Source organism: Poecilia formosa, unplaced genomic scaffold, assembly GCF_000485575.1.
Source record: "Poecilia formosa unplaced genomic scaffold, Poecilia_formosa-5.1.2 Scaffold97, whole genome shotgun sequence".
NCBI lineage: Eukaryota > Metazoa > Chordata > Actinopteri > Cyprinodontiformes > Poeciliidae > Poecilia > Poecilia formosa.
Window position 1 is genome coordinate 1504112 of NW_006800036.1, and position 24647 is coordinate 1528758.

A 24647-nucleotide genomic window follows, 5' to 3' on the forward strand; every position below is an offset into this window, starting at 1 on the left:
GCACCTTGAAATTTAACAGAGATCTGAGTTATTAAATATGTATTTTTAACTTGCCTGCTGTGTGTATTAGTCCCAATTATCCTTCAGAAAAAAAGACAGTTGTTTTTGTTTTGTTTTTTTCTTTGCTCTGGTTAGGTTTGACATAACGATGAACACATGGAGTGTTGATTTCTTTGATCCTCAGAAAACATAATCAAATCCCTGTTTAAAGATCCTAGAAGCTGAGCACTGATGGGATTTAACTGCTAATCCTCACAATTTTACAATGTGGTTATTAGTCTTTATGCAACATGGGATTTCTGTGTACATTCATTATTTGTCTATCAACCTCAAAGATCTGTGACCTTATTAGGACCACTTTTTTTGTCAAATTGCTGTTGATTCTCCTTTGCACATCTTAGTGGGAAGAGCGGTTGTCCTGATCTGATGAAAAAGCATTTTGAGTCATCAGGATGGATAAAAAGGCTTTATACAAGTTTAAACAATTTGCGCTCGAGAATCACATTTGTTTGACAACTACAACTTGGGATCGAGTTTTTATTCTTCTCTAAATAACTTTAATCTAGGTAATTGCAAAGAAGGCTCAGATTCACAAGGAAAATTGTTGATGTGATCCAAGGCACGGGACAGCAGAACGGCTTTTTACCCTTGAAAAGCTGCTTAGAGGGTACTGGCAATTTGGCTTGATTTTCCACTTGTTTAGCGGATATGGAGAAGGGTTAGAAGGAGTTCAAGTATCATGGCGTCTTGTTCACAAATGATGGTGAGATTGAGCAGGAGATGGACGCCCACAGTGGAGGCTCACGACTCCGTTGTAACGCAGGTGTTGATCCCGTCTGTTGTGGTAAAGAAACAGCTATTGCAAAAAGCAAAGTTCATCTATGACCAAAAGCCATTGTGACTGAAAGAATGAGATCCCAGATTCAAGTGGCTGAAACACTTTGCTTCCACTGTAGGGTGGCTGAGGTTCGCTTTCAGAGATTGAGTAGGGAGGGAGAGGAGCTCTCAGTAGGGTATCTGCTCCTCTGCACCAAAAAGACAAAGCTGAGGTAGTTCAAACGTCAGCATTGGCCCTGTACCTTCAAGAACCAATTCACAGAATGGATTTAAAGAACTGAAAGAAAAGAAATCGTTTTTGGAGATATCTTCAAAAAGGCCTGACATTAAAATAGTTTGAACTAGGTTGAACATTAATCTGCCTGAGCATCCCAAACTCTTGAGATAATTACAACACAAGAAAGTGCTGCTGTAAGCTGCTTAAACAAAACGTAAGTGTAATCCTCTTTTGATGTTTTGTGGAAACTACACTCATCTCCTCTTCTTTTGGGTAACCAAGCTATAGATGACATTGCTAGGTATTCAAGTGCTTTAAAAAATATAGTACCAAATGAGCTAAATTGTAAAAATAATATTTCTAGCTAGATATTTTTGATGATACAAAGCTCCCTTTTGTTTAACCAAAGACAGTAGTATTTTATGCTGCAATTTAAACAGAATATTGAAATGTGAAATATATGAATTTACAGTGAAAGGAAAAAAAGTAATTTTAAACTTACATATGTATTCTCTTCAGTCCATGTTTTTTTTTTATCAGACCTAAATTAACATTTTTATTTCAGACAAATATAACAACAGGAAATAAAAAATGTGGATTTTAAATAAATAATTTTGAGATTTAGGGAACCTTGTGCAACAGATTGTGAAGCTCAGGTTGGTCCAAAATGGGGAAGTCTATGTCAAAACGTGGACCCATTATGCAACTATTGGCCTACAAATAACTAGGCATAGTGTGGAAACTTCAAATCCAGACCAAACCCAGAACACAGTTGAAATAGCAATTTGGTGAAAACAGTGGGTCCAACTGTGGGCAGCAACTGGGCCACATTGTTAACCTTTACTGACGTTGTATGGGCATGTTTATTTAATTACAAACATAAAAGAAGCCAAAAAAAATAAACTTTTAAACTGCATAAATTCTAAATAAATTTTAGCTTACTACAAGATCTAAATACACATAAGCTGCAGCTAGGATTTGTTATTGCCAAGTGTAATCAGCGCCTAACTCATAAATTTCCAAAGTATTGAAGTGGCTCAGCTGACCCCATTAAAAGGGAATTAAAGACTGCTTTCCTTCAGTTTAATGAGAGAAAATAAAGAATTATCCTGATCTGTATTTCAGCGGTGTAAGCCCAGGCTGTTCCATATGCACATAAATTTTACTTATGGACAGCAAGCTGCCACAGAATGCTTATTCTTTTTCCAAATCTTTGCATGCATTTCTTGTGTACGCCTTCTTACCCTCCATATTGCATCCCGGTGCCATGCAGGGCTGGAAGTCCTGGGTGTGAGGGCAAGGTACGCTGAGATCCAGCTGAGCCTTTAGCATCCTCTGCCTCATTCGGCGACCTTTGTCACAGGTGGCGCTGCTACAGGCTGACCAGGGAGACCAGGCAGAATAGATACACGTCTCCGGTGTGTCGTCTACGAAAGGCGGATGGACAGATCATGAAAGGGTAAGGACTAAGTTCATTTATTTCCCATTATTCGGGGGAAAGCCTCGGGTGAAACGGTCAATGTGGGAAGTTTAATTTGCATCTCAACAGATTAATAATCTATCTCACTGTGAATGAGCCAGATTTCTCTTTCCGGTGCCGTGAGAATGAAGAAAATTACTTAACACCGAGTGTAAATGTGAGTACAGCACGTAGCAGACCACCAGAATCCCCCAAATCATATCCTAGCAAGAAAGGAGGCAGCAAGGGACTCGGGCTACGCACAAGACGAATGTGATTTGTGAATGTCTCATCCAATTATCAGCTGAAGCAGAGGTATGAGAAGCAGCGAGGCTATGAGCGTCAATTAAAGTTTCTCTCCTGGGACTTTGGAAAGGCAGGGAAAATGAGAGGAGGAGGTGAGAGTGAATATACTTTAGGACTACAGGGACAAACCGAAATGGACCCAGTTCCCTGGGATAACACATAATGGCAAAGGAAAATGAGGGAAGAAAAGAGCTGAAAAGCTAAAGAGAGGGATGGGTGGATCTGTAAGTGAAAGCGTTAAAGGTCTGGGCTGACCAGAGGGAGCAGCATGAATGGAACCTCTCCTCTTTAGAGGCATCCCACATAGAAGCGAGAAAGAAATCCTGGACATGTAGAGGGACAGAGAAAGTCAGGAAAAAGGGAAATGGGTCGTGACTCAATGGGGAAGAAATTTATTAGACAGCTGGTGATGCTTGCTAAGATTTTCGCCCTGCGTGCAAAATCTTGCACTCAACCAAAAATCGTTTCACGTAAAAACAGGTATTAGGCCGGAGTTGAGAGAGGAAAAATATTACACATCGAACGAGTTGTTCAGTGGGTTGAAAAAAATCTGAATACTTTGACTAAAAAGAAGTAGAAAATGGGAAAATGGAGTCTAATTAGCGCTAATGACCTAGTTTGTTCACACAAAGGGTAATTTTACACCAGTTTCACACACACTCTCATACAAATATTTAAATCTAAATACTAATAAATACACAGTATATATATATATATATATATATATATATCCCTATGAATAGAATAGAATAGAATAGAATATGAGTTGTTTGACCATAAACATCAAAGACGCTTGTCACGCAAATTACAAAACATTCACAACACGCCTTAATGACAGATGCATTGTACCTGTAAAATATTGCTCAGTAATAAGAATTGGTTTGCTTCATGTAGAATCTCATCTCTGGGGCAGAAGAATCCAAATGGCTGACCACAGTCCAGATCCCAAATCACATATTTTTTCCCCATGTTCACAGTTGCATCACTTTTTTATATAACAGTAATTATAATGAGTACAGAGTTACAATGTGTCTACAGCTGATTTTATGTTCAATACTTTCTTGCCCACTCACTATGTTAAGGTGGATGGCAATCTCTTGCTAGGTTTCAAGTTTAGATGATGGACTGAACAATGCTTAGTGAGATGCCTTGGGATGTTGTTTTATAATCCGTCTCTTTTGTTACTTGCTATTGATTTATTTTTTCATCAATTTATGTTGTTTAAGTTTCTTAGACTTTTTCAAGAACAGCTGTACTTATGCTGAGAATAAATAAAACACAGGTGGACAAATTAGGAGACTTCTGAAGCCAGATACTTGCTTGTCAAATTACTGCATCCTTTTCTTTCTGTTTCATAGGAATCCATTAATTTGTTTCCTTGTATTTACAGTAAAGTACAAGATTATTGTTGTTGTTTTATTGTGAAAAAAAAAAGAAAAAGAAATAAACATTTAAAGGGGTATGACTTTCCAAAGGCCCGCTATGCAGTGCTACTGTGCAGGGCTATCAATATCCAGATCAAAAAACCTTATTGGGTGTATTTGAGAAGGACAGGATCCTGAACCACGGCTGGTGCTCTGCAACAACAGGAGCGCCACCTACACACAGCAGGTTGAAGCCAAAGGCCAGCTAGATCTATAAAGTTACTATTTGACCTCTAATCTTAGCTTCATCTCAAACCAGCTGTCTCTGCAGTGAACATGGTTTGCTTTCTCAAGCTTTAAAAGACTCAGTTTCAACACAGCCTCTGTGTTGAAACTAAAGAGGTTCAAATGTTGAATTTAAAAGGTTATGTAATAAATACAGACATCTGAAGAGAACCATTTTCCAGGAAGATGAAGGAAATATAAAATCAAGTAATAATAAGGCTTGAATTATTTAATAAACACTTCATAAACATCTTAAAGCTACTGTGTTGTGTGAGGGTTCATTTTCTGCTCAGCTGTAATACAGCGCGTCTGCTTGTCCATTTTGCTTTACCTTCCTCCTTCTCCTCCTGTCCAATATCGGCTACAATGTCGTCGATGGTGTCTGGCACCACATTACACTGTTCTCCCTGTAAACAGGAGGAAAGATAAGGATCACAGGGACTGTAGCTCCCAGATGTCGCTTTTAAGTCAAGTTATTACCAATGTCTAATCTATGGATCCTTCAAAGTTGGACCAGATCTATGCCATCAAAAGAATATCTATTTTGCACATAAAACCATCGATTGTTTTATGGGCATGCCTATTTTCTATGTCATTGACAGTAACACAATATGCATATACGGTGAATCTTTTACCTTTCTAGCAATACGTTCCACCATTACCCGAGCCACTGGAGTAATTGCGCCCCCTTCTGGGTCGTAGAAGGGGCTCTGAGGGTGGTCCAGACTGGTCAGAGGCCGGATTTTCTCCTGAGGAACAGTGGGCTTGTTTGGTGACTGAAAAACCACAAGGAAAAAGTGTCAGTGATCTGTAAAATGCTGTGAAATAACAGTAAGTCAAAAAGCAAAGATCAGCAACTGCAAACAACATAAGTTTTCATATTCAAGAGGTGTTTGAAGTTTTTTGTTTTTTTTGCCACCTTGCAGCATTAATTGAAACAATAAACATGTATCATTTTGAATCACTGAAATGTCTCAAAGCAACACAATTCTGTAAGTATTGAAAATTTCTAAAAAAGAAAAAAAATCTTATAAAACAACTAAAAATATGTACCTATTTAGAAGATTTCATCTGAATCTGGTGTACAAATATGTATGTTTTGTACATATTTGTACATACAACCATATCTTTACTAACCGATACTGTGTATTTTGTATGCTGTACATCAGATGTGCCCAAGAGAGGAGAGTACAGGTTTGAAACAATGGTTAGTAATTGAAAATAAGAAGCTGAAATTCGGAACCAAGAAGTCATTCATGAAACCAGAACACTAATCCAATTGCAGCATAAAATGACTGAATGATTGTAAAACAAGCTTTTCAAAAAAGGACAATGACATTATTATTCCTTGATGATGAGAACAACTTAGTCACAATTTGTCAAAAAGAGTCAATAAAAAAGTTATAATGCAACAATAACCCATAGATTTTATTAGCAGCCAGAATGGCAGGTGTTTTATTATTTGATCTCTGCCATGCATCAGTGATTCCCTTCCTACTCTGCTTTAATAAGAGAGACGCAGCTCTCTTTTCAGGTGAGTCAAAGCGTGTGTTTTCTGATGCACTTAAAAAGAAAATGTAAAGAAAGAAACATGACAAACATCAATGACAGCAAACAACATGACCTATTAAAGTCAACATGCAGCTTTACTGGGTGCGTTTCATCATTTTGACCAATACTATGGATGAATGAATACTTTAGCAACATTATGTTTTTCATCAATTGAAAGTTTTTTTTTTTAAAACCATAACAATATTTCTATGAACAGTGCGTGGCATTAATTTATACAGGATTGCTCCAGCATAGCTTCACAGAGCTAATGTCTGTATCTGGAGTATCAGTGGCAGGTACTTGGGTTCTTAATTTATATTGACAGAGCTTTGCATCGTGACTCCCACTTCATTTTTGTTTAGTAATATGAACGATATTTCCAGTTATTTTTATAGGAAGATTAATTGTTAGCATACAATGTTCAACAGAGGCACCAAAATGAATTAAAGCATAAATCCTGGTAGAGGTTATTACAATCAATGCAAGACACGTTTGATCCAAGATAACAAAGATGAAGGTTTTTGTTAAAGAGAAAGAAAAAGGCCTAGTATAATCTAGTATGCAATATATAGTAATAAATCTACAAATTTATGGGTATAGTACGACTATACCCATAAATAGTCGTACTATTTATGGGTATAAATAGTACGACTATTATGTGAAAGGTACTTTCACAGGTACTCTGTGAAAAGTACCTGGACTAGGTTAGGCCTAGGAGTCCCTTGGTGGTTTTAGAAAACCACACAGACAATTTAACAGACAAGTGTCTGATGTGAGTTTGAAGACAGGAAAATTCTTCAAACTCACATCAATCTTAAGAAAGATCAAAAATAAAATCCCACGGTTTTGTCTTTGTTCTACTATTAACCTGACTTTCATAAAGAATAACTTTCCCCTGCTGTGAGTGCTAATGCTTGCAGAAGTGACACTACCAAAAAGCTCACAAGGCTAAAATGAAGCTCTGAACACTGAAGAAACACTTCGCCTTTCAAAAGTAACACACCTGGCTTCATGTGAGTGAGACTTTTGGAAAGTATTTACCATCTCTCCTCTGCGGGATGAGATCCATGCGTATTCATGAGTACACAAGCTATAAATAAATTGCTCTAGTCTCAAAACACTTGGTGAATATGGATAAGCCTCTTTCATACCATGACTGCAGAATCTAAAGACACCTTTCACAGTACCAGAAAGCGAAAGTGAAAAGCACTCGGTTGCTGTGTTTTATAAACAGACTGATTTAGACCTACTGCCTGTGGTCCTTCCATCATTGTACAGAGTAACATGTAGAAAGTCTATAGGTTTGATAGACTGCCCTTAAAAAGATGTTCGGCGTAAGCTAACATTCCAACCTTGCTGCCTCTTATGGAAGATGTAAGCTTCCATTTACCATCACATACAAATAACTTAAGTAAATACAAAATGGAGCTGTTATGTCTACTAGCTCCATGTCAGGCCAAACAGACAACTGCGATGAATAACGAGGAGGAATTGTTGTGTCACGTAAACTAACAAAGGTTATTCACAGGTGGAAAATATTTCAAGCACGGTGGTGCAGTGGTGATGATATGGGCTTGTTAGAATCTTTGCACACCGAGTTACTTAAGTTTACTATGAACTCTTCTGTAAGCCAACATTTTCAACTGTCTGACAGCTGATGATTGTCCCAAACTGGGTTATAAACAGGACAATAATCCCAAGCACAACAGCAAATGTACAACAGGATAAATGAAACAGAAAGGACTCAAAGTCCAGCAATGTTCCCCTTAACCGGACTGAAATGCTAAAGCTTCATTTTGAGAGACCATTAACAAGATAAATCCTAATTGTCTGACAACATTTGTCTATTGCCTCATGTTTCACTGTGATGGGAATGCTGAACAGCAAAGACGTCAGTAATGCGTCTCTAATGTGACCATGTTTCATTTTTTTCACTTAATGACCCGTTTTCCTCACTGATGTTGTGATTCCTTATTGGCTGTCATGATGACAGGCTTTATAAATTGTCAACAAGATGCTTCTTTGTGGCAGGATTCTTAATTTGGTAGTTATCACTGTCTGACATAAAAAGATGTAATAAAATAGTACCTCATATGTGACACCGCTGTCTGTGCCTGCATCCCATGGTATGAGATCTGCGACAAGTCTCTGGACCCAGCCACAGTCCTTGGTGCAAAGGTCCTCTCCGGACAGCCCCACGTTCCAGTCTGGGCTGGGCCCGAGCATAGTCAGGAAGGACATAAGGTGCCGGGTCTGATCCACAGAAAACTCTGCCGAGGGAGCAGCTCGCCTGATTTAGGTGGTGAGAAAATAAAACATGTTAATGTTTCACATCGTCAGAGACGTTTTATTATCACACACAAATAACTGAAGTAAAACCACAATGCAGTTTTGAAATAATGATTTCATTTATTAAAGATAAAAGTTATCCAAATCATTAACGCTCTGCATCAAAAGTAATCGCCTTCTAAAGCTAATAACTGGTTTAGTCACCCTTGGCGGCGGCAAGTACCATCGAGCTTTTCTCATCACTGGCAATCAGTTTTTTCACCACATTTGGGGGTGATCAAAAACAAATGGCTGCATAAGGTCATACCACAGCAATCATATTCAAATCCAGACTTTGAGTTGGCCACTGCAAAACCTCCAATTTTTTTGGAAATTGTGCTTACTATTTCAATTTTTGTGGTGACAATCATCCATTTGCATAGTGCTTAAAATCAGTCTTCTTCTGTTAACCATGTTACCTGAGAGAAAGCGTGCCATCATCATCGGTTCACAGCAAAAGATCATCACAGGCAATAATATTGCTTCCCGTGAAACTTAGCATAAATTAATCTTTTGCTAGAATCGTCAACAACTCCAAGAAGGAAGCTTGTACTGCAGTGAAGGAAACGTCAAGCCACCCAAGGCAGGCCACTAAGTGCAATATTCTAAAGATGACTGAACTGAGGGATCGGATTGCTGTCAGTGCAGAGATTGCTCAGGAGTCACAGTTGTTTCACTGAGAGTTTTGGATTCTGGCCTTATGCCAGGAGGGACAGAAAAGAAGCCACTTCTCTCCAAGAAAACCATCAAGGCCAGGCTGACACATTGCAAGAAGTTCCAGGAAATGTCAGCGAAGAACTGGGATAACGTTCTTTTTCTGATGATGGCCCCTTCAGGCTCTTTGGAGAAGAAAATGTGAATAGAAAAGGTTAATATTACCATAAGTCCTGAATCATCAGTCAGTAAGTCAGCAAGGCAGGCTAAAGCCATTCATGTCTGGGTTTGTCTCTCATCAAAGGCGGTCGGTTCACTTACTAGTAAAAGTACTTACTACTTAGATTTAGCCAAAAAACACTTTGATGAAGAAAAATTGGGATCCTAACATTGTCCAAGACCGAGTTCTGCAATTTTTGCACAAAAACAAGGAACATTTTTGAAATTAAACCTTTTTTTTTTTTCAACTTGAAGTGTTTCAAAGATCAAAAAAACACACCTAAAACAGAAGAGTTAATGAAAAGTCAAATATCTGTTAGCCTCAAAAACTTTGTCCAGGTCTGTAATTTATTCACATACATAATCATTTGCAAATTCAGAAAATCTTTGGAATCTCAATTAATTGCATGTAAATGTGACAGTTTACATGTTTTGACCTCTGACCCCCGTTAGACTGCTAATTGCTTGATAATTGCATCCACAAAATAGCTAATCGGAAGCTGAAAATGTCTGTTTATGCTGAAATCATCTTGCGAAGCCATAAAGTCAAGGCTGCATTGAGACATCTGGGAAAGAATTAGGTTGCAAGAGCTTTTGTTAGGGCCTTAAACTTTTTATTCTAACTCATACACGGGTCAAAAACATTACATCTCAGCAAACACAGTTGCAGAATAGAAACAATGTTTCATATTCTCTGAGAGAGTGACTGCAGGTGCATGCAAATATGTGACTGCTGGTAGTCATAAAAATAAGAGTTCCACAAGCTATCACAAATTGCTAACAATTCGAGGAAGGGCAATTAAACAGATGTTTAGTGAAAGATACACAAGTGTCGGCGTGTAAGTGAGTGTGCACATAAAGCCTCCAGGGCTGCAGTCGTGATAAGATCCTAATTGCTCTTGAACTAATTCTAGAGGATGCTAGTGTGTTAATATTCAAACAAGTCAGCACGCCACTTACCAAGCATATAAACGATGCCGACAGAAAACAATAAGGTTTATTAATATTCATGCACAACAATAGCTCATTGATTGTGCTGGAGCTGAAACTTTATTCAAACAACTTCTATGTTCTGCTTATTAATTGTGCTAATTGCTACTTATGATGCAGATTAATTCTGCCATTCATGTATAAACCACATCATCTGAAGATACATCCAGGACAAAGGAAATAAAGTGTCTCATGCTTTTCTTTTGATCATCTGTTACAGATGACGAACTTTCTTTGTTATTTTTAGTCATGTTTGTTTGGTTTGTTGGTTCTTGGAATATGCTTTGAATAATTGTGTAGTCGTCTCCATGTAGTTTCTCAACAAAATATAATCATCCGTTTCTTTGTTTGTCTCAAAAGTAAAGTCGAGGTTGTCCAGACTTCTGAGTGTTCAGTGAGCAAATTATGTTTTTCAACAGAAGTTACAACAAAATGAGATGAACACATTTCTTCAAGAAGCAAGATGAAAACATGTTTGCTCACACCTACCTAGCAAATACCGCACATATACGAACACATGCACAGTTGCTGCAGCATAAGTCCCATCTTTCCACTAACATCTGTTTTTCAATCACTAACACATTCTAAGAAGCACAACAAAGATCAGCAAATAACTGTTTAGCTTCGGTGAATTAAACTAAGCTTTATTATGAATCGAAGGATGCCACTCACCTCCAGCAATTTCCTAGGTATCGGAAATAGTTAAAATATTAGTATTTGGTCAAAATAATAAAAAAAAAATATGTACACCTGGTATTTTTTTTTTTTTTTTTTTTGTTGATCCCAAACTTTTGCTGGGGAAAGCCATCTTTATTGCTCAATTTTTGTTTCAATCCATTGGTTCAGAACCTTGTCTTATGTGTTCCAACAACTGAGGAGGTCTGCTACAGCCGCTCTTCTAGATCATTTCAGATCCCAATCTGAATGCTAACAAGTTTTTAGTTTCGGCAGAAACACAAAGTGACAACTTGTTATTGCTGTGCTCACATACAATTAAGAGAATTGTCCTCAGACAATTAGAGTTACATAAAAAAAACAGCTTCCTGACTAATCTGCAGGAATAAAGGTAACACTAAGGTGACACTAACGTGATGCTAATATTAATTAATAATAGCAAGGACTGAAAGTGTTACAATTTAATAAATGAATAAGCCATCATATGAACATTTTGATAGAATAATATAAACAAATATTTTTGATGTTGCAATAATTTATAAAGAATACAAATAACTGAGCACATTTACAAATCATTAAGACATCAGTTAAAAGCGTTTCTAGGACATACAAGTATTTCAGTAAGTATTTAAGAATAATATTTAAATTCACATGCCTGTGTTAAAGCATAGTGTCAATTGAATTATTTATTTCAACAGCCATACAATTCAAATTCAGTTAAGAAGACTGATACTATCAGAAAGTGTGAAGAACTTTAAATACCCACATTGCTGAACACAGTAGTAAATTCAGAGGCAAGAATATGAATTATCCAGTAGCTATATATGTATATAATGATTCTATTTCCTTCACTGTATATTGGAGTTGGAGAAGTGCCTCACAATCAGCAAAACACTTTAAAAAACAACAAATAAATACTCCTGGTTTACACACTTTTCACTTATATTTCTGTTTAATCTCATCTCTTACAGAAGTACCCTCTGTTTTGAAATTGTGTGATACTTACAGGTTAAGTGGCTGCCATGCTGGCCACTGAGCTTTGGTTTTAATGACGGTCAGCACTTCATCACCCTGGAAAGAAACAGATGGAGTGAAGAGTGGGTGTTTCGCAGTGTAATGTGCTTCTAAATGTACAATCGCAGAGGGAGAGAAAAGAAACATTCACGGGGAAAAGACGAAAATTGACAAATTGACATGACTGGTGGGGAGAAAATCTCATTCAAGGACAGCATAGTATATCCCAATTTTCTTAGGCTTAAGAGTGTCGGTAAAGTGGGAGTGATTATGACAAAATGGTCCTCAGGTGTTTTGCTTTAGATGTCTTTGACTCTACATGGTGACGTCACTGTGCCCCCACCAGTCTGGTTGTTGTTTTTGCAGCTTTACAGCCACTTTATGTACTGCGGCATGCTCTTTCCATTACTATGAATCCCAACAAATTATTCAGCCAAAAAGCAGGAGAAAAAAAATTATAGATTTTGCCTACTCTTGAAGAAGTTAATTATAGAGGAAGGGAATTTGAAGTTTTAAACACACCTTTACAGTTCGACAAATATCCTTAATGCAATCTCAAATTCTCCATCTTTTACACTTTCTCAGACACGCAGAAAGAAAAACTTTTTATCTGGTTGACTGAAGTTTACAATCTTCTCTATGAGGCTGAATGAAGAAAAAAACAAGTTCAGGCTGGAGCATGGATGTGTGTTGTGTCTTCTGTTTGAGTTTGTGTGGCTAAAAACAATTTTAACAAGTGAGTGTTCATTTTCTCTTTCGAGCATCCTGGGGCTTTGAGGCTTCAGTGGCTTCAGACCTTTCCCTACACACACACACACACACACACACACACACACACACACGCACACGCACACGCACGCACACACACAGCAAAGCAACAAACAGTCACATATAGTCAGAAAGACACACACAAGTACACGCACACAGATATGGAGACAAATACAAAAACACCCATAGAGCAAGAATCAAAAAACAGTTCCAGCAAAGTGACAAGAAGTCAAGAGGAACAGAATCATAAACACATTAATCAATGTGCAATGGACAGAAATCCAGACAGGAGCGATTTCAGGCAAAGCGATAACTAAGATCCTAATCATACATTTCCTTCTGCAGCAAAGCCATTTCATGAGGAGAAAAACTATTTATTCGACTTTTCTGGATTTGGCATCTTTTCAAATAGAAGAGGTCTTTGCATGAGAACGTCACAATTGAATTCAATAGAGCAAGCAAAAATAAAGGCATTTGTTTTGATTTATGCATTTTTTTTATAGATGTAACGACAATAAAGTAGCTACAGGTGTATAATTCTGAACTGAGACTAATAAAGTATTGGCAATAAAAATTATTGGTGACATCCAAACAATTCAAATTGTTTCCAGAGATGTTTAAGGTGAGAAAGAAACAATGAGATATTTGGCCACAGTGGTAGGAATAATGTGTCGAAGACTTAAGAGCACTGTATAGCTGTCGATTATGGATGGGCAGTATGGACTTAAATATTTTTCAAAATACTTTATATTTATTGTGACAACCATAAAGTGATGACAAAAACCGCCCATGAAGTCGTTTTTAGCAATACATTGTATGTTATTGTGCATCACTGCATAAATGCCTCATGAACACAACACTTGCTCTAACTCCTCCCCCTGCAAACAGAACCAAACAGCCATTTACTAATAATGAGTAGGCTGTTTCTGGGCACCATATAAGTTAACTGGTGTGATTTCAAAGACAACAACAACTGTCATTTAAAAAATATTCTTATTTATTGTTGCACTAATGGAACTAACAAAAGAATATGAAGACAAACTATCACTAGTTTTTGGGTGATTGTTGTCACAATAAATCAATATTCTCACTGTGATAAAACATGAATCATAATGAAGATAAACAGTGGGATAACTGCTCATCTCTACTCTCAATTATGACGACACTGTGCTGCCACCTCGTCTGGCGAATTGCACAAATAATAAAATACCAAACAGAAGCTCAAGTCGCTTGTTTTGCGTTGCATTTTGTCCAGTACACGTCAGCAGTTCAAAAGTAAATTTCTAATTCTTTGACCTACAAGTAAATTATTTCAGCCACATATCAACAATTTGGTCTGTTTTGTACAATTTAAGTGGATGGCATAATGAAATCTCAATCAGATTAACCACTGTTAGAGAGTCAGTCAGTCATGCTTAAATTTTTCAACTCGTCTCAGCAATTTGGTTCTTGGACCAGCATTCATTACCACACAGCCAAGGCTTTTCCTCAGTAAAGGATAAAAGAAAAGCATTCTCTGACAGTCACACTGTCCTGCACATTTTAGCTGAAAACACATGGCACAAAAAGCTTTGGGGAGGCTGTTTGGGAATGCAAATTTCTCTGTAATGGTCCTGTTTGTTTATGGTAATTATAGTAATGGTACAAAATAACTGTGATTTTCCAATTTTTCAAAGCACATGATGTTTTTTTTTCTGAATGTTTTTAAGAAGAGAAGAAAGAAAGGAGCTCAGCAAGGCAGACTTTGAGAATTTGGTTGGGAAGGAAAACAATTATATTGAAAAAAAAAAACTGAAGAAGTTTTACTCAGCGTGATAGAAAGAGCCCCAGATGTGATGGAGGACTCACAGAATTATATAGCTGAACATAACAAGGATAGCAAGAAAGATGAGAGGAATATAAGCACTTAGATGGAACAGGAATGGGAATTAAGTGGATTGGGGTACTAACAAAAACACATCTAAGAGAAGGAGAGGGAGTACAATGCAGTCATTGGAGAAAATAAGTGTGGAGAATAAAAAAGAAGACATGAAGAGCAGATAAAAAATATAGATTTCTTTGAGTTTGTATTCTTTTCATTCAGTCAATATACTGTATCGTCTTTGGAGTTACATCTTTAAATGCCTCTATTACACGCCAGCTTCTTTCTGCCATTTTTACACAATGGCCTGATATGAGTCACTTAGTGAGATTTCCCATGTGCATAGATAATAACTGAGCTAACAGCAAAATAAGCTGGTTAAACAGTGCTAGACAGGGAGATAATAAAGCATGCATTCTGTGGTTACGATGCAAGAACTTTGAAACACACCGATTGTACTTAAAAAAAAAAAAACAATGTTACACAGAAACAACTCTTATGGATTTAGTTTTAAACAGGTAGTCACACAACAAACAGTCTGAGCAAAAGCAAGAATGGCTCTATGGCCTCTATACCATGTTAGGTTGTAGTTGTTGTTTGGATCTAAGTTAATTTAACCCCATTAGCTGGTCATGTCCCATGGTGACGTGTACATATCTGAGGGCAGTATCATGGAAGCATCATGAATCGTCACACGCCTCCTCACCAATTTAGATCCTCTATTGGAGGGGTGACAGCCACCTATTGACTCTAAACCTTCTGCTCCACCATTCCTTATCTCATGTCACACTGAGATGCCAAAAAAGCCTGACTTTAAAGAATTGTATAAAACAGTTTACAGATAATGACTGCGGTGCAAGTGCAGCACCGCCAGCTTCTCCACCTGTTGAATTCTCTATCTGTCAGAGATTTGCTGTCATCTGTTCTTTTCCAGCCTCCACAGCACCAGGTGTGACAGCAATAAAAATAAAGAGGAAACAGCTGAGGCCCTGGACACATCTTTCAAAGAAATTACAAAGATTAGTGAGTGACACTGCTGGCAAACACGAGGGCATGCAGAGCTCAGGTGAAAGCTTCAGTAAAACGATTACTGTGACTCAGCGCTGCATCTGCACTGTGACAGCAAACATCTATATCTGGTCTGTCAAACAGATGGATGGAGGAAAATGTGAAAAAAAAAAAAAAAAAAAAAAAAAAAAAAATATATATATATATATATATATATATATATATATATAAATAAAGGACACAGAGATGGAAAAATTTAAAGGCACGTTGGATGTAATGGCTCCAATCATTCAGCTCTTGTGCAACAATTTTCAAATGAAAAGCTGAATGGCTGAAGCATATGTTAATAAACATAAAACAACTTAGATAATGACAAGATAAATGTGTAGTTGCAGATAGCTCACCACAACACCCCTCAGCCTTCGCACAAAAAAAGTGTCCTTGTGACAGTTAAGAGGTTAAATTTAAAGTCCACATGCCATCAACAATATAATATAATATAATAGTTGAAGACATTTTGATTGCAGTAATCAACAGACTTATGAAAAGAATTCCAATTACAGGCTAAAAATATTACCGTAAGCATGTTCATATGATTATTAAATATTGATTCATGCCAATTTCAGCTGGAACAGTGAACTTTGGACTGTTGTGTAAAGTACACTAATGGATCGTTGTAACTGGAAGTTGGTGGCTCCAGTGGCCCAAGGTGTGGGGTTTTCTAGTGATGAGAACATTGTAGTGTCTGATCGTATAGGAGGACTCGTTTTAAAAATGCTTGAGAGAAACAGTCACACCGACTGTAAAAAACAAGTTTAATCTTTGAACTCTAGACGCAGTAGCAGGCATTCCGCCAAGACCTAAACATGCCAATATCTGGAACATATTTATGTGATAACGTTTACTTTGTGTTGACCAGAACCCTATGAAAGAGATGCTGTCCAGAGATCGGGGGGATTTCACTGTGACTAGGCCAAGATTTCCTCAGGATTCGGTTGTGCTGTGCTGTCTTAGGCTCCAGTTTGTAATAAAACGTTGCTGTCCAAAGTCATGCATGCAGAGTCTCATTCCTGAAGCATCACTGCACCAACATCTTGAGGATACTGACAGACGACGCCACAACATGAATTCAAGTTTCCAGTTATATGCAAGACTTACTCATTTGTCACTAGCTAATAAACTAGCTCAGATGGTTTTACATTTGCTTGTTTGACACCCGTTTCCACTTTTTTCCACCAGACAGCAGGATTGATAGAATCAGTAAGTCGACACTCTCTGTTGAGTCTAGGACAATTCCATCTGCAAGATCTAGATCTGGTAAAACATATATACGTTGTGACTACCTAGTATACTATAAATTCACATTTATGTAGTTTTTATTATTTGTAATTTCTTGCTGAATGGATAATGAAAAATATATTTATGTCTGAGTCAAAGGTCCTTCATGTAACATATTCATTATTTGGCAACTTTCAGCTGTTTTCAGGCGAGCCGTGTGCTCCTATTAAGATATTTCTTAGCACAAACAAAAGGCAACCTGCAGCATTTCCATGGCAAATCTCCTCAATTGGCTCAGTTCTGCCCAGTTATCACTCTGTTCACTTAGGAATGAATTTTGTCTGGAGAGACTCAGTGACAAGAGCTTCTGTATTGTCTTTTTAGACTTGTCTAATAAAGGAAAATGAGCCTGGAGACTTTGGGAAAAGGTGTCTAATAAAAAATCAACACTGCACTAATGCAATTACAATCGCATAGAGGCTGTGGAACAGATTGGTTACGAGGCCACTATGTTGTAACTCAGTCAGATAAAATTCACAGCTCAAGTCAAAATGTAAGAACTCACACACACACACACACACACACACACAGGCTGAAAAATGGCAAACAATTTTAATAGTTTTATAGAAAGGCGAGTAAATGATGAAACAGTTTAACCTGGGGGAAATAGACCGCAGTTCCACTCGTCTTCAATCATTTGCTGAATTTTATTTTGCAAACACAACTCTATTGGCTCAGGAGCTTACTTATCAACCACCTGTGACATGAAGCTGTATCATCTGTCCAATTACGTTGTAATTTCCTTGTCCCTTGAGCAAACGGCTGTAATTGTACTGTACAAAATAACAGCCTGTATTCCCTTAAAGCAACAGTGAGCTTAAATGCACAAAGTCCACATCTTACTTTCCCTGGGGGATCACCAGTTCCAATCATTTAATGTGTTTTTCATTTCCAAGACATCTGATGAATTCTGGTAGTGAAATGGTTTGTGTTTGAGACATATTTCATAACTTGGGTAGTAATTAGACAGATCCAAAAGTTGCCACCAGAATGTATGTGCTCTCAGATCTCCATCAATTCTCATATTCCAGCAAGTTGTGTAAAATTTAATTTCCTGATTAAAACCACAGTTTGAGTATACAAAACTTATGTTAGAACAGAGATTTAGTGAATGTTTTCCTGAAACGTAATGATCAAAGCTCTGAAGCTCCTGGCCACTGGAGTAATACTGTCCTTTAAAAGAAAAAAACCTGACTTTTTTTTTCTTTTTTCTTTTTTCTTTTAATGGTGCTGCTCAGAGGACTGTTGTTTTTGCAAAATGAAAAATCTCCACATGGTTTCTGACACAAAAAAAGGCAGAATCACCATTTAAAATCCTGAAAACCTGGGCTCAGATATAGTCAACAGTTTTGTTATATTTTAACATCTATAAGGCCAATAAGGACTTAGAAATTATGCAATGACAAAGAAAACAATACCTCAAAGTTCTGTAAAGTGAATAAACAATCCTGGTAGATTTAGGTTTAATGTAATTTTGGCTTAAAGTAATTTTACCAAGACATTTTTTCTGACTAAAAGCTATATCACTGTTTTGGAGTTGGAACTCCTTCACAAAGACGATCATGAAAATACCAGTGGAAAGATGCAAAAAACTGGCCAGTAATAAAGGGTTTGATTGCTGTTGTGCTTATTACATTTTTTCTATAAATTTTCTTTAGAGAGGTAGGAAGTGGAATGAACCAGATATTCCAACGTGCAAGAACTAGGATATTTTTAGCTTATAGAAATTATGCAAAGATCCTTGCAACATGGGCAGTGCATTATCGTGCTGAAAATGAGGAGACGGTCACGGATGAATGACACAACAACGGGATCCAGGACGTTGTCATAGTATCTCAATGCATTTAAAATGCCATCAATGAAATGGTTCTTGTCTGTAACATACATCCGGCCATACTATAACCCCAATGCCACCATGTGTCACCCAATCCAAAACGGAGACATCGGTAAACCGCTCACCCAAATACAGCCACACACGCTGTCTGTCATCTGGCCTGAACAGTGAAAACCGGGCTGCATCTGTGAAGAGGGCACCTCTCCAGTGTGACAGATGCCACTGAATATCAGCATTTACCCTCTCAAGGCGATCACAACGACAAACTGCAGTCGGGTCGAGACCCCAATGAGGGTGACGAGCATTCAGATGAGCTTCTCTAAGTCCCTGGTTTCTGACAATTTGTGCAGAAATTATTTGGCTATGAAAACCCATTGTTGCAGCAGCTGTCCGGGTGTCTGGCCTCATCTTGAAGGTGAACGTTCTGGACGTGGATGTCCTGTTATGGTGTGGTTACATGTGGTCTGCAGTAGTGCGAAATTCCCTGACATATCTTTGGAGATGTCTTATGCTTGCCTGACTTTATACATTTGTTCTGCTGGAATTGTATTGACAACGATTATGATCCTGTCTGGGTGTCTAATCAGAACTTCTCTCTATAAACATTTCGGGATATGTTTCCCTTGTACCGTTTTACCTTTGTGCTCTTTCCCTCGTCTTCCCCATGTGTGACCATTTATTCTGACCAAATCTCAACTTTTATTACTTTAAAAGTAACTTAAGCTTTGTGTGTGATTTTTTAATTTTTTTTTATACATGAGACAAACGCATACATAACCTTTTCTTCTCAGCAGTCACCCGAGTTAATTTCAGAGCTGAAATTGTTTTGTGTGTTTGTGTATCAGTCTCCACATTGCTGATAACCCGGGGTCCTGCTAATACATTACACACCAATGTCATCACCGATACATAAAAATTTCACCTGAGGGAGCCAACATCAATCAGCTCCATGTCTGCAAAAGTCTCTGTTACAAACAACCTTCATTTAATAGTATTATTACTTGAAAAAAAAATGTTTAAACAAAAGCATACACATAAAACATCCCATTTTAAGCTAATGTACCCTTTGTCCTTACCGACCCCTTTAAAACTGAGGCTGTACGGGAAAGTAAATAACTCCACAGAGTGAGCAGTGTAGCACTTTTCAATAGAAATATAATATACGGAAACAAAGCAAACAATAAAAGCACATTACAGATTACAAAACACAGCAGGCACAAAATGAACAGTCTCAAGGTAAAACAAGAAATTAGACACCGACATTACCATAAAAACACATTGGCGGCTTGAAAGTGCTTTTGTAATAAGGGCCTGGTTATAAAACAGGGAAAATGAGGAAGCTGCTGCAGAAAATGATATGAATTTGCATTTGAAGTGGATCTGGAAATGGAGATGACGTCCTAAAGACTGCTATCTAGAGAAACTCAGCTGCTCAGCTGAAGAAACCTCAGAGGCTTTTAAATCTTAAACGTTGTTTTTTATGATCATCCACTGAAAGACGAGGGAAAGAGAGGGAGAAGAAAAAGAGATGGAGGATAAAAATATAATCTTATTAACCTGTGTAATTTAATACATTGTCACAAGTAATAAGGATTTTTACGCTTTGTGATGCCTCTTGTTCCCTCTTGTATCCTTTGCGTTTCTCTTTGATCTAAACTATGATGAATCCTAAGGCTTGCAGTATCGACAGTCATTAAGGTCGAGTATGCGTTAAATGATTGCATTTTAGAAAAATAAAGGTTTTGTGCATTATCCAGAGAGATGATTTACAGCTATTCTACTGTAACCATAACAGTACACCTAGACTATAGGTCTCTTTTACCTGGAAATTATACTTAAAACACTGCAAGGAAAGATCCAGAACATGAAATTCTCTATAAAAAGACTGAGAACGGTTTTCATGAAGCAATGCCATTTCATCCAATTGTTGCAATCGTTCTATTGCCGTTATCTGATTTATTATTGCACCTTATTCACAAACCAGATGCAGTATTCATGCAGGAGCAATCCAGCCAATCAGGTCCAGAAGACTGAAGAGAGTTGGTCTAGAGTTTCTAATTCTCTCAAAATCAAATTGAAGTTTGCTAATGTTAAAAAAAAAATGTTTTAAACTGCATTTTATTCTATTCTCCTTTCAGAAAGAAACCATGCGAAGTGCAGATAACGTATATTTAAAGTGAACATGTTGGGGAGATTTCTGCTTCTCTCCACCTGATTATAAGTAAGTATGTACAGTAAGTATTTCGTTATTGTTACACTGATTTAAAAAAGTATTTCAAATAGAGGAGAAAGGGAATTTACCAAACTATTTGGAGAGTTGTTGCAGATGCAGAAATGCTTTTGACCGAAAAATTTAGTTTGAACAAACTCTTGTATTTCATCAAATTCTGCTCTGTTGTCTTTTTTTCTCTTCTTGTTTGACACCAAGTTTTGCTTTAACTACTGAATTCTGAGACTTGTTCCATACTATCAAACACCGTTCTCAAACATCTGGAAGCAAAAACGTTATCACACTTTACTATTTAAGACCTGAATCACGAACAAGTCAGAAGGTTTACGTCTTGCTGACCTGGCCTTTGCATTCGCAATTTTACTGGCAGTTAATTTACAGAAAGAACTACAACTCTGAGGTATATAGTACAAGGAAAAAGGAGCAGCACAGAAACACCAAAAGCACAAAACACCACGGATGTCACACAGAAACACTGTGCAGACTGGTGAGGCAAAAGAAAGCAAGGATCACAAGGGAGCAAAAAAAGTAGTTTTGTTGGAGTGCAGATTGAGGCAAAAGGAGAAGAAGGGGGTCAGAGAGTGAAAGTCCAGTAATTGCTTTGACCTTGTGTTGAGACAGGGTGTAACTCAGTCAAAGCGAGTGATGAATTTCATGCCCTCAGCCCTGTTGTGGGAATAAAGCCACCACTCTCAGGGTTTTTGTTTATGACCACTTCGAGCAAAACATGTAGGGAAGACAGAAGACTGGCAGTGGGAGACTGTGGGCAGGTGAGCTCTCACTGCAGGCAGGGGAAACCGTTAAGTGGGAGAGATAGACTGAAGGGGATACTTAAGGTCCAGAGAAACAAGACGGATTGCAGTTGGGAAAATTGTAACACGTTTAGGGAAGATGGGCTGTGATCGCGTGACCCATCAAATGGACGTTTATGAGTTTCGATAGACTGAACACTGAGAGTGACCTGCTGAAAGATGCCCTTTTTTTCCCCTCTCAGGTAAGTTACAGCAGCTGCACAGTTTTCTAGCACAGAAAATATATATATTTTTTGATTATTAAAGTTTTAAAAGCCCCACAGCAGCAGCAAAATTTGTAATCTTGTACACTGCATCCACCAAGTGACCCCACTGTATAAATGATTCTTCATAATCCATTTTGTGCTTTTTGTGCAGTTTAAACCCCAAGATTACAAAAGAATTTTCTAAGAGATTTCTGCTGAATTTCAGTATTTGTTTTTTTTTTTTTTATATTTAAAACATGATGGCCATTAGCCTGTCAAACATGACTTTTTGACATAAAATAAAAAGCACATATGGTTTGAGTCCAAATACCTTGCAAGAAGATAAAGAATCGCTAAAGCTTGTATAGAAAATGCTGTTTGTGTTTAAACATCTCAACCAATTTGTTTCCTTTCTCAGTGAATTTCAGTCTCTATAGGTTGAATAGTTCTATTGACAGAATCCCCTCATCTTTAATATTTGAAAATAGAAATGTATGTCATAATTATGGATGTCTTAATATTTTGTCCCAGAAACGGCATTTAAGTAGTATTAATTACTGTCTACATTATAATCCCAATTTTTTTCAACGAGGAAGGGGCTCAAGAGTTTTTAGATGCTTCTTGGTATTCAATGTTTTATGTGGTGCTCTGCTGTGAGTACAACCAAGCACTCAAGCTTCAAATTCATACATAATCCCTGCTCTTCTGCACTGTATTTCTTATCACTTTAAACAATAAAAGCACACTCTTAGTTGAGTTCTTAAGTTATCAGTCGATGTTAAGGCAAAAGGGATCACAGAATAATCATTTATATACTACCGCCACTGTGTGTGATGGAGGTATTTTTGTTGTTCTTTGAAACTGATGGAGTGCATCCCCCTTTCTGCATACAGCGCTGCCAAAGCTGGATAAAATGTTGGTCACTACTAGCAGGGTATATTTTCTGATGTGACTATTGGCCCCAGAACAGACATAACATTTTTAGTTGTTTCCCTGATTTATATTTTTAGCCTCACATCGCTCTGGGTAGATACCCATCCGATCAAAACCATTATATGATGAATATCCAGACTCTGGTGATCCATTACTACACAGCACATACACTGATCACCCAATGTATTAGGTACAATTTACTAGCACAAGGTTGCACCCTCCTACTATGGTCTGTAGACCAGAGATATCGTTGTCCTTTTAAATCAAAGTAGATCACAAATTACTGAGATGCTCAGAAAAGTCTGTCTGGAACCAACACCCGTTCCCTTTCTTCCTCTTTGTCCTGCTCTTTCTGAACTTTAGAGAATCGTATTGACCACAGTTAGATGGATGAGTGCGTTTGTCTGCCTATATGTGACTGGCTGATTGTGTGTTTAACCCGGTAACACTTTTCATTTTGTTCAAATTCACCATTAAGAAGAATTTCTATTCATTTTCATTTCAGTGTATAGAGAAACTCTCAGCGTCAAGTTAAGTTTATTTTGTTCTGGAATGATCTTAAATCATTCAATACACTGTTTAGTTAGATAAATTCATGCGGTCATTATTGTGAAGCTGGCATCAGCAGACTGTTATGAGCTATTAGCAGTCCATAACGCACTGATGTCACTGCCTGATGATAAAGTTCGTCCCTCCACAGTAAAACATACACCGCATCACACCACCTGTCTGAGCTGCAGTCTGTCGCTTTTCTTAGCTTTCCACGTCTGAGATTCATTTCAAATGCAGTGAACTATGAAAGGAGAAATACAACATCGTTGCACTCAACGAAAAATAAACCTTTGTGTAATCACTCCAATGGCTTTCATGAAAACTCTGATAGGTAATTAATCACTGCTTGGCCTTTGCAGCGGTCCCTAACGAAAGCATTTCCAACTTCCCATTTCTAAAAACAGCTACAGAGAAACCGTCACTAAGCCGATGCAACCAGAGCTGCACAGAACTCTTAAAAGGTGCAAATGCCTCTCCGACTTCTATTTGAGTTCTCCGGTCCTCCACAGTGCACGTCTCCCTCGAGATCCCATGATAATTATCTTGTCATGGGCGAGATTGGTTTGTTGAACACAAGTGATTACACTGAGGCTGATTGGCGCAAAATATAACTGGCTCCAGCGTCTCTAATGAAGAGGGATGTGAACTGGTGTCGAGCTGCTGTCACACATTAAATGCCAACCCACATGTCAGCGCTGACACGGGCACTGAGGTGGAGATGAGGGCCCTGATTACGCCTTATCATCCAATATCCGGCTGATAAGTGTTAAACAACGATGGACTTACAAGAATAGCACATGGCAGAGGAGGCGAGGAAAGGTGGCAGGAACAAATATCTGNTTTGTTTTTACATACAACATGTTTTTTAAAATGAAAATTGAAATGACTTGTGGAAGCAATGTGTCACTGTTCTCTATTCCTGATCAGGGAGGTGTAAGTGTTGCAACCACATTGGAGGTGTGGTTGTCCTCCTACAGAGAACAAAGAATCTGCCTGACTGGCATGTTAAAACGCTACCAACATTGGAATGTGCCACTTAACTCAGGAGAAAGCAGTTCTTTTCAGAGCAATGGTCTACAGGTCTAAAACTAATTGGCTTTGTTGGTTCAAATTAAATTAAAACAATGAATAAAAAAAGAGATTCTCCAATTAATACCAGTTCAGACTCACATGTGATGTTTGTCTTTACATTGTTGCAACTGCAAGGATTTATTTTACAACACGCAG

General features: G+C 37.8%; 1 protein-coding gene across 3 annotated transcripts in view; it reads right to left on the reverse strand.

Moving 5' to 3' along the window:
• Window positions 1-24647, reverse strand: part of spon1b (spondin 1b) — a 114829-nt gene that overhangs the window by 13701 nt on the left and 76481 nt on the right. For all 3 annotated transcript variants that reach the window (XR_001662919.1, XM_007558582.2, XM_007558581.2), the window contains exons 7-11: window positions 11892-11956; window positions 8108-8309; window positions 5104-5244; window positions 4800-4875; window positions 2299-2481 (exon numbers count right to left, since the gene is read on the reverse strand). Coding sequence is in view for 2 of the 3 variants with exons in the window: in XM_007558582.2 (XP_007558644.1) it covers window positions 2299-2481; window positions 4800-4875; window positions 5104-5244; window positions 8108-8309; window positions 11892-11956 (667 nt within the window). In the remaining variant the exon portion in view is untranslated. The remainder of the gene's footprint in view (window positions 1-2298; window positions 2482-4799; window positions 4876-5103; window positions 5245-8107; window positions 8310-11891; window positions 11957-24647) is intronic.